The 11,093-nt window shown below is 42.8% G+C and overlaps 1 protein-coding gene across 1 annotated transcript in view; it reads left to right on the top strand.

Annotated features, from left to right (window-relative positions):
• Positions 1 to 11,093, top strand: part of LOC117407843 (uncharacterized) — a 19,281-nt gene extending 8,188 nt beyond the window's left edge. Inside the window, exons 3-12 of the mRNA XM_059014506.1 lie at positions 1,169 to 1,444; positions 2,125 to 2,223; positions 3,225 to 3,252; positions 5,098 to 5,168; positions 6,620 to 6,685; positions 7,716 to 7,781; positions 8,911 to 8,985; positions 9,479 to 9,544; positions 9,622 to 9,686; positions 10,834 to 11,093. Coding sequence (XP_058870489.1) covers positions 1,169 to 1,444; positions 2,125 to 2,223; positions 3,225 to 3,252; positions 5,098 to 5,168; positions 6,620 to 6,685; positions 7,716 to 7,781; positions 8,911 to 8,985; positions 9,479 to 9,544; positions 9,622 to 9,686; positions 10,834 to 10,836 — 815 coding nt within the window. The 3' untranslated portion in view covers positions 10,837 to 11,093. The remainder of the gene's footprint in view (positions 1 to 1,168; positions 1,445 to 2,124; positions 2,224 to 3,224; positions 3,253 to 5,097; positions 5,169 to 6,619; positions 6,686 to 7,715; positions 7,782 to 8,910; positions 8,986 to 9,478; positions 9,545 to 9,621; positions 9,687 to 10,833) is intronic.

The raw sequence follows: 11,093 nt of genomic DNA, 5'->3' as shown, positions 1-11,093 counted from the left end.
GCATATTTTCTGCTGTGCACTGATTTATTTCTAAACAAAAAGAGAATCTATGTTTTCGTTATCCATATCAAATATTTTTTTTGAAACACTAAAAGTTGAATTATGAATCAGTCAATCCTTTGTTAATGTCCAGTGCGAAGAAATGATCATGTTGGATTATTATGCATGTTTACACATGCTGTGAATAGGTCTGTTGCACTGTGCTGTCCAGCACTGTCTGTCTATGTGTGGAAATAAGGGCTAATCAACCAAGAGAACAAATTCACAGACAGAGAAAATCTACAAATGTGACAAGAATCCAGAGCTATGCCCTCGAAACACCTGAGAGACAGTAACATCGAGCTGCTTTTATTAGGGACCACCACAGTTAACAAGTCCATGTGAACAGAGCCTGTGGGTGCAGGTCATGCTGAACTGGGTTTTATTTCTGTCCTTGGCAGGCAGGTCTGTGTTCCTAACATGCCTTGTTTCCTTTCTTGACTGAAACATTTCGTGGTAATTTTACAGGCAAAACGATAAGGACCCTCAATACTCCAGCACTGCCTCTGTCTCTCTAAGGAGCCTCTATACCCCAGCGTTGCCTCTGTCTCTCTGAGGTGCCTCTATACTCCAGCACTGCCACTGTCTCTCTAAGGAGCCTCTATAGTCCAGCGCTGCCTCTGTCTCTCTAAGGAGCCTCTATACTCCAGCACTGCCTCTGTCTCTCTAAGGAGCCTCTATACTCCAGCACTGCCTCTGTCTCTCTAAGGAGCCTCTATACTCCAGCACTGCCACTGTCTCTCTAAGGAGTCTCTATACTCCAGCGCTGCCTCTGTCTCTCTAAGGAGCCTCTATACTCCAGCGCTGCCTCTGTCTCTCTAAGGAGCCTCTATACTCCAGCACTGCCTCTGTCTCTCTAAGGAGCCTCTATACTCCAGCACTGCCTCTGTCTCTCTAAGGAGCCTCTATACTCCAGCACTGTCTCTGTCTCTCTAAGGAGCCTCTATACTCCAGCACTGTCTCTGTCTCTCTAAGGAGCCTCTATACTCCAGCACTGTCTCTGTCTCTCTAAGGAGCAGGGGGCGCTGGGGAATCCTACTCTATGGAAGATGCTGATTCTGATTGATTTGAATACCTTGGTCAGACAGCTTCACAATCACTAACCTGTCTTCATGTCATCTTTTCGTAGCTCTGATCTCCAGCGTGAGTCTGACAGCATCTCCAGGAGCCACAGTGAAGGAGGGAGAGGCTCTTAACCTGACCTGTGAGGCAGCAGTGAACAAAACCCCCCGCCCTGAACTCCACTACACCATTGTGAGAGACGGGGAGCCTGTGACTAACAGCACTGACTCTGCACTGTACAGCATAGCCAGCACTGAGAAGAGCCACACTGGGAGCTACACGTGTGCTGTGGAGTCACAGGGAGTGAAGAAGAGCAGCCAGGAGCTACACATTGAACTGCAAAGTAAGAACAACCTCTACATATCACCTCTTCACCCGCTGAACAGAGGAACAGTTGTTGCCAAGCTCTTGAACCCTCCTGAATATTTATGCTTTAAGAACATAAGACAGTTTACAAATGAGAGGAGGCCATTCGGCCCATCTTGCTCGTTTGCTTGTTAGTAGCTTATTGATCCCAGAATTTCATCAAGCAGCTTCTTGAAGGATCCCAGGGTGTCAGCTTCAACAACATTAATGGGGAGTTGGTTCCAGACCCTCACAATTCTCTGTGTAAAAAAGTGCCTCCTATTTTCTGTTGTGAATGCCCCTTTATTCCTCATAATTGTGAACAACACTCACTCACCCCTCCTCTCCTCTCAGAGTCCTGGTCGTGGATCATTGCTGCTCTCAGTGTCTCACTGGTTTTGATTGTTATTCACTCACCCCTCCTCTCCTCTCAGAGTCCTGGTCGTGGATCATTGCTGCTCTCAGTGTCTCGCTGGTTTTGATTGTTATTCACTCACCCCTCCTCTCTCCTCAGAGTCCTGGTCGTGGATCATTGCTGCTCTCAGTGTCTTGCTGGTTTTGATTGTTATTCACTCACCCCTCCTCTCTCCACTCAGAGTCCTTGTTGTGGATCATTGCTGCTCTCAGTGTCTCACTGGTTTTGATTGTTATTCACTCACCCCTCCTCTCTCCCCTCAGAGTCCTGGTCGTGGATCATTGCTGCTCTCAGTGTCTCGCTGGTTTTGATTATTTTTTTTCCTGTCACACTATTGCTGTTCTACCGATACAAGACCAAAGGTGAGACTCACACTCTGAACTTACTAGTTAGAGGCTGATTGAAGACTGCATTTCAGACTTTGAGAAATATGTAATTCAAAACGTTTGTCAAAGACTTAATAGTGATGCGTTTAGAAATACTAAAACAATCTTAATACATTCAAGGACAAACATTGGATCTAGTTCTTTTCATTGAATATCTTTTAGATATTTCATTGACTTCTATTAGAAACCTTTGTCATTTTAAGTTATGCCATTTATTTTAGTATTTCCTTTGTTATAATACTGAATGATACAACACAGACCTCACAGCAGTCATGCAGGATGGGCTGGAATTACTAAGCTTTGGTTCCATTACAGAGCTTTCCAGCATTTTAAAGGCTTAGAGAACTTACTGCAGCCAGAGCGTATTAAATCAAGCCAATTGAATTGTGTCACCTTGTCCGTTTCCTTGTGTATATTAACATATTAACATTCCAACTGTGTTGTGTCATCAATAGATTACATTTCCACGTACAAACATCAACTATTCTCACATTGTGATTAGAAATATGCTCCACTCCCAACTTTTAAATAGAAAAAAACACTTATGATGCAACCGAACCATGAACATGTGTAAAAAAAAGAATTAAAAAATATCTTTCAGGAATGGGTAGTAATAAGTGTCAATGAAAAATTGCATAATTGCATTTGTAATGAATTGAAATGAAACTTCAATTTAACATATATATATATATATATATATATATATATATATATATATATATATATATATATATATATATATATATATAATGTTATGACTTACAGTAGTTTATAGTGCAGCTAGACTGTAATTGCAGTACAGTCGAACTCAAGCTACTCTAAAAGCTGTACACTCTGTAATACACTCTGCTGATTCCCAATATCCTGCTGTATCACAGCTGCAGTTCATTTACCATATGGATAGATCGAATTACACAGACCAAAACCAACTCCAGCAAAACAATCATACCTTTACAACGTGTTTCCTTTATTTCCAGGTTTTCTGTTCATTGCTGCCAAATCAAGGTAGGAATATAGAGCTTAATGTCAGTTACAAGTGACTGCAATGTCTGATAGAATATGTGCTGGCGTGACTCTTGTAGCTCTGGGCATGTTGTGACTGCTGTGCTGCAGGTACTCATCATGCTGTGCCATTGAGATCTCACTCTGCACACACATGGTGATGCAGTGTGTTTGAAACCTGGAAGGCTCCATAGAAAACACATTGACAAGATTTAGTTTCATCCCTGAAACCTGTGTGAAACTCTGACCAAACCAGCTTGTTGCATCATAGAGCCTTTCCCATGAATTCAGGTAATTTTAAGCCCCAAATCAGATTATTAAACTGATCCGCTGTGACTGTGTGGGGATCCATTGTATTTCAATGGGTGATTATACCCCACTAATTTCACATCTCACAACTGCAGGGATTTTAGGGATGTAACATCTGTCTTTCATATTCAGAGAGCGGTCAGGACCGTTTCAGGACACTGAATGCATTATACTGCTATTTAGAGGTGAACTATAGTCATATTACAACATTAATATTATTATTATTATTATTTATTTTTTAGCAGACGCCATTATCCAGGGGGACTTACAATTGTTACAAGATATCACATTAATTTTACATACAATTACCCATTTATACAGTTGGGTTTTAACTGGAGCAATCTAGGTAAAGTACCTTGCTTGCTCCAGTGTCCCCCACCTGGGATTAAACCCACGACCCTCCGGTAAAGAGTCCAGAGCACTAACCACTACTCCACCCTGCTGCACACATACTACTACTACTTAATAAGACGACTGATGGACCATATTAAAGATCAGCCAATTATCAATTATCAGCCAAATATGCTTTGATTTTTAAAATGTTCTGAAACCAGTTGTAACAGGGGAGGTCTGTGCTGACTGTCTGGCGCATGCATAGTGCTGCAGAAAGAGGGCAGCAGCCTCATAAGATCTGCCTGTCAGTCATGGCAATGACACATAGAGGTGGGACTAGGGTGTGTGGTCTCTTCCTCTCTCTGAATGGTTGGGAGGCGGGCCTTGGGGGATTGATGGGCCTATAAAATAACACTCTGTTCCCTCAGCTGCCCCTATAGGACGATAAACGAGCGAGCAGAGGCTCTATTGCTGGACCGAGAACGGCTGGAGAATGAAAACAAAACAAAACAAAATATATGGGTAGCGGAGAAACCGTGGGCAGGCTCTAAAAGGATAGACCGTAGTCTGAGGGAACGGTGGAGTGTAGGATGGAGACCCGGACCGTGCGGGTAGCGATGGTCAGGGAAACGCTGCAGAGTGCAACATCTTTATTTTGTAGTTTTGTTAGTAGTGTTTTGTTTTCCATTTTTCTTAGTGTCATTTGTTTTCATTATTATTTTGAGCACTTGTATGTGCACTGGACTGTATACTGATATTGGTAACCCAGTGGTCCTGATTACTGTTGTCAGTATTCAGGCCATGGACAACAGTGCCCTCTGCGGGTAAAAATAAATAAGTGCGCCTGAGCGGCGTTACAAATAAAGTTTTGTCTCCTGTGTGTCAGTGAATTGCCCACCACACTTCCACTCCAGTCTTACTGTATTAGTTTACATCAGAAGCAGAATAAACCCATTTTGAATTGGGAATCAGTCAGGCCCAGTTAGGATAACAGGCTGGCAGAAATTGGATTTCTCTGGATCTCAGAGACTGTGCCTATGTGCTCTTAGACTGCAGGTAGAACCAGCTGCAGGCAGCCCCAGTTTGATGTTACAAGATGAGATTGAGTTGTATGGTCTGGTTTCATGGTGCACATAGAATCAAAGCAACAGTAATGAGGCTCCTATCCTCCCTGGTACATTGATCCCCTCTCTCTGTCTCTTACAGGCACCCTGCAGATCAGGCTCCTGCACAGCCCTCGAGGGGAACGGAGCTCTCCGGACTTGGACAGGAGAATGGTGAATTACTGACAGATAAGAACTCTGCTCACAGAGCTTTAACTCACCAAGAATAAAACAGTCTGACAGTTTTTGATGAAGCCAATGGCAGTCTACTACAGTATTTTTATGAATAGCAAAATATATTCACTTAATAAACAGACTTGAAAAAAACATTATTTAATAGGGATCATAGTTTAAGATTTAAAATAATCTAATTAGTGTAGAAATAATCTTGCCTAGAATATAATTTAGTCTCTAGTGTTTTCATTGCTATTGGTGAACAAAAATGGTGAAAGCCTTTTGTACTCTTTCTATTAATAGCTTAAAAAATACTATTACAAATCTGAATCGCAATACTTATTACTGGAGTTATTTTGTTCTCTCTAACCATACACTTTCTTAAGAAGGAACTATAAAGCATGAACTATAAAGTATAATAAAACTTAAAATAATGTAATTTATTTAGCCCAGAAACAGTACGTGAAATTGTTACTGTTTCAAACGTCACAATTAGTTACTGTTGAAAAGATGCATTCCTAATGCATGCAGATGCAGACAGTGATGGTGTATATACTGCCCTGGGCAGTGTGCTTGCAGAAAGGACCTGTTCTTGTTCTGATGCAGATGCAGATGCAGACAGTGATGGTGTATATACTGCCCTGGGCAGTGTGCTTGCAGAAAGGACCTGTTCTTGTTCTGATGCAGATGCAGATGCAGATGCAGACAGTGATGGTGTATATACTGCCCTGGGCAGTGTGCATGCAGAAAGGACCTGTTCTTGTTCTGATGCAGATGCAGATGCAGACAGTGATGGTGTATATGCTGCCCTGGGCAGTGTGCTTGCAGAAAGGACCTGTTCTTGTTCTGATGCAGATGCAGATGCAGACAGTGATGGTGTATATACTGCCCTGGGCAGTGTGCTTGCAGAAAGGACCTGTTCTTGTTCTGATGCTGGATGCAGATGCAGACAGTGATGGTGTATATACTGCCCTGAGCAGTGTGCTTGCAGAAAGGACCTGTTCTTGTTCTGATGCTGGATGCAGATGCAGACAGTGATGGTGTATATACTGCCCTGAGCAGTGTGCTTGCAGAAAGGACCTGTTCTTGTTCTGATGCTGGATGCAGATGCAGACAGTGATGGTGTATATACTGCCCTGGGCAGTGTGCTTGCAGAAAGGACCTGTTCTGATGCTGGATGCAGATGCAGACAGTGATGGTGTATATACTGCCCTGGCAGTGTTGCTGCAGAAAGGACCTGTTCTTGTTCTGATGCAGATGCAGATGCAGACAGTGATGGTGTATATACTGCCCTGGGCAGTGTGCTTGCAGAAAGGACCTGTTCTTGTTCTGATGCAGATGCAGATGCAGACAGTGATGGTGTATATGCTGCCCTGGCAGTGTTGCTGCAGAAAGGACTTGTTCTTGTTCTGATGCTGGTCCTTTCTTTTTTTTCTGTTCTGTATTTCCAGGTAACTCCACAGCATCCAACCTAGAGATTGTATACGCAGAAGTGAAGCCAAATCAACAGAACAAAGGTCAGGGCCTCTGGAACTCCCCTCTATCCCATCCCACTTGACACCTTCTCTCCCTGGCGCACCATTTGAATCCTCAATACATCTCTCTGATAGTGAAGCCTTGTATTCAAGTGTAGTCATGAAGATGAAATCTCCAAGGAAGAATTGCTTCAGTTAGTGTATCACACTGCTTTAGATTATGTGGAGGCTGGCTGTCTCTCTGTCCAACTGTCTGTATGTCCCATGTACATTTTTACATACATCTAGAGAATTGCATATCCAGATATGGTAAATTTGAAAAGGAAATTCTTCAGCACGTAATGTAGAGTATCAGAATGTGTTTATTTATGGAGGTGCCATGTTTATCTGTCCATCACACTTACATTGGTACAGCTAAGGCCAAAAGTTTTGTATCATCCTATAGAATTAACTTATTTTGCTTCATAAAGCCGAATGAAATCTGTTGAATAATGTTACTTTATCACATTGAATTACATATCACTTTGTAGTTTTTCATATACTTAACCAAAAACTGACAATTTGAAAAATGTGACATTTTGAAATCTAAATACTGTACTACTATTATGGCTTCCGGTAGACACTTGCGATATCATTTTGTATTTTCTTTGATTACATGATGTTAAGTAAAAGATCATTTAAGTGATGTTTATATAGTTTTGTTTATGTCTTAATCCTAAAATTCTAGGTGATGCAAAATGTTTGTCCAGAGCTGTATTTCTATCTAGAGAAATGCATATTTAGTTGTGATGAAATTTGGTCTGGACATGCTTTAGCAAAAGCTACTGAAATTCAGAATCTGTATAAGTAGGCATTTCATCTGCCCTTATGTTAAACAGTAGGTTGTTTATCTATGCTCTGAAAACTTCCATTTTCCTCTGTGTGATTCATGAGAGATTTGGACATTAGTGGCCTTATGGATACTGCTTTACTTCAATAGTTTGGAGGGGCTTTTCTGTCACCACACTACAATGTAGTGTGGTGGATCTAAAGTGACTGGCATGTCGTTTAATTATTCTATTGACATTTTCAGCTAAACCCCGACCAAAACGTGACTGTGACGTCCTGTACTCTGCTGTCCTTGTCAAGACACCAGAAGGTAAGAATGACAGAAAATCATCTCTGCGCCACCAGCAAAAACACACCCAGAAACGTTTTATTCATGTTTCAGTTAGAGGATCTCAAGCCTGTTTGACAGGGGAACCCCATTTCAAAATCTGTTTTAAACTAAAAAGAAAGTATCCATTTTGTATTATACTGTTTTTATATTTACATTTTCCAAGTTTCTCAGAATCATGAGAATCCGTTGTCCGTGTTATATCTTCAGCTTCAGAAACAGCCATGTTAAATCCTAATTGCTTACAAATAGGTGCGCAGCAAAGGCATTTTATAGATTCCTAAAGCCAGTGGAACACGAGGCAAGCTTCAGCCAAACATTTCTGGCAGCTTCTGAAGCAGCTAGCTGATACAGTAGCAACATGTTTACCAAACTTAACATCACTTTCATAGTCTTGATTCACCTCTGTTAGTAGTTGATGGAAACTTTGCATGAAAAGGTTGCTGAAAGTTGCCTTGTGTTTCATGGACTTTACATAGCAGCTTGGTATGGGTAGAACTTCCAGAGTTATCTAACTAATGTATTCTTCATGCTTAGGTTAAATGTTCTGTTTCAGTCCCATTATGGTGACTTCTTAAAAGTGTATGGTCGCAGTAAAGCACTCAGAAACATGTCTAATGTCTGGTGCATGTGTTATCCCAGAGTGTAACCATTAACCATCAAAAATAAATAGCACTCACGTGGTGTTTTTCACAGACACCAGAGGCAGAGTGTTGCATGCTGACAGGTTAGCGATACCAGATGAACTTGTGGATTAGACATGTTTCTGAGAGCTCCACTCTGGCCATCCCGGTACCTTAAACATCACCAAGTTGTAATGACTGAAAAATACAACCATGTGAAGTGAATCTGAAATAATAATGCATCAGATAAGGGAACTCCAGTATTTCATACTTATACAACATGTTTCTCTTAAGCGTTATGCAATTGTCATCAATGTTTTCGTAAGCACACTACTGAAAAAAGATCTGAACTATTTTAACTTGGAGTACTCAAATCAAGACTGTTAAAAACTATATATCCATGTGCAATATACCAATGGAATGACTGACTACCCTTCTCACACTCAATAATCCACAGTGTGAATCTCTACCTGTATTTATTCCCCCAGATAACCCCAGTGCTGCAGACAACAGTGACGTCCTTTATTCAGAGCTTGACATGAGGAATATGAACAAGAAGTGGGGTATAAAACCTGTCTGTCCTCCCCTCAACCCTCTGTATTGGACAGGCTTCCTAATGCCACTCCACACAGTGTTTCTATAAGGAATAATATCAACTGTTAATGTTTCGAATGTAGAATGAACGCTGTACTCTTTACACTCCCCTCCAGCCAGTACTGGAACACACTGGGGGGGGGGGGGGGATTTGTTTTTCCCTTTCACCCCGACCCTGACAACTTGTTCTCTAAAATAAGTATTGAGAAATTGCTCTGCTGAGAAGAGTGACAGAATAACGTCCCCTAGCCTTGTACATACTGTATAACTGGTCATCTGGAAGCTGTGTACAACATGTCAATAAAGATTCCCTGAATGGGTGTGCTCCCCAATACATTTCTTTACTAAACATGTTATTGTTCATTTCTATATATGGACGAACATTAAAAAAAAAAAAAAAAAAAAAGGCCAGATTTTCAAACTCGGATCATTTTCATGCAGTATCATCTCTTTATTTCTCAGGTAAAACCCTGGCAGATAACAAACCTGAGGTGTTGTACTCTGAGATCAACCAAGCAAAGCCCTCAGGTAAGCACTGCTGGAGAGTATCTAGAACCCCTCCTCTCTGTGTCTCCTCCCTCTATTAATCCGGGTGCATTTCACAGGCAAACCCACAGCAGATAATGCAGAGTCCATGTATGCCACAGTCCTCCCAATGAAGAAAAGGAAGGTAAGTTTTTCTACAGTAACTTTCTCTTCCCTGCTCCTTAAATCATTTCCCCATCTCCCGTCCAGACCCTCAGGTCCAGCACTAAACACTGTAGCCAAATTCATTCCTTCCCAGTCATTCACCACTACCCACTAGAGTCACAATCCCTCCCTCCCAGTCATTCACCCCTACCCACTAGAGCCAGAATCCCTCCCTCCCAGTCACTCACCTCTACCCACTAGAGCCATAATCCCTCCCTCCCAGTCATTCACTCCTACCCACTAGAGCCAGAATCCCTCCCTCCCAGTCATTCACCCCTACCCACTAGAGCCAGAATCCCTCCCTCCCAGTCACTCACCTCTACCCACTAGAGCCACAATCCCTCCCTCCCAGCCATTCACCCATACCCACTAGAGCCACAATCCCTCCCTCCCAGTCATTAACCCCTACCCACTAGAGCTAGAATCCCTCCCTCCCAGTCACTCACCTCTACCCACTAGAGCCACAATCCCTCCCTCCCAGCCATTCACCCATACCCACTAGAGCCACAATCCCTCCCTTCCAGTCATTCACCCCTACCCACTAGAGCCACAATCCCTCCATTCCAGTCATTCACCCCTACCCACTAGAGCCACAATCCCTCCCTTCCAGTCATTCATCCCTACCGACTAGAGCCAGAATCCCTCCCTCCCAGTCACTCACCTCTACCCACTAGAGCCACAATCCCTCCCTCCCAGCCATTCACCCATACCCACTAGAGCCACAATCCCTCCCTCCCAGTCATTAACCCCTACCCACTAGAGCTAGAATCCCTCCCTCCCAGTCACTCACCTCTACCCACTAGAGCCACAATCCCTCCCTCCCAGCCATTCACCCATACCCACTAGAGCCACAATCCCTCCCTTCCAGTCATTCACCCCTACCCACTAGAGCCACAATCCCTCCATTCCAGTCATTCACCCCTACCCACTAGAGCCACAATCCCTCCCTTCCAGTCATTCATCCCTACCGACTAGAGCCAGAATCCCTCCCTCCCAGTCCTTCAGCTATAACCACTTGAGACAAATGGCCTCCTTCTTAGTCCCTCCCTCCCATACAGCTCTCTTCTCAGCTTGTTTCAGTGTGTGAAGAGCTGACTATTTTCTCTCCTCTGTCTGACCCACATTAGTAAAGGAAGGGGGTCCCCAGGGATGAGAGCCAGCCTGAATCCAGAGATACTGAGAAGGAGAGCATGTCAGATCACAGTCCCTCCTGAATTTAGAGAACATCCCTGGGATTCAGACCTGTTCCTGGCTATTGAATTGATTTGACGCTTTAGGACAGAGTTACTGGGCCATTCTACAGATAAGAGAAATACATTGTGCTTTTACTCTACAGACACTGTTTGTTCCAGTGTAACAATATATAAAACAACCTGTGTGTCTTGGA

The sequence above is a fragment of the Acipenser ruthenus genome, chromosome 48 (assembly GCF_902713425.1).
Source record: "Acipenser ruthenus chromosome 48, fAciRut3.2 maternal haplotype, whole genome shotgun sequence".
Lineage (NCBI taxonomy): Eukaryota > Metazoa > Chordata > Actinopteri > Acipenseriformes > Acipenseridae > Acipenser > Acipenser ruthenus.
The sequence above is the reverse complement of the archived record's forward strand: the minus strand, read 5'-3'. Positions and strand labels throughout refer to the sequence as shown.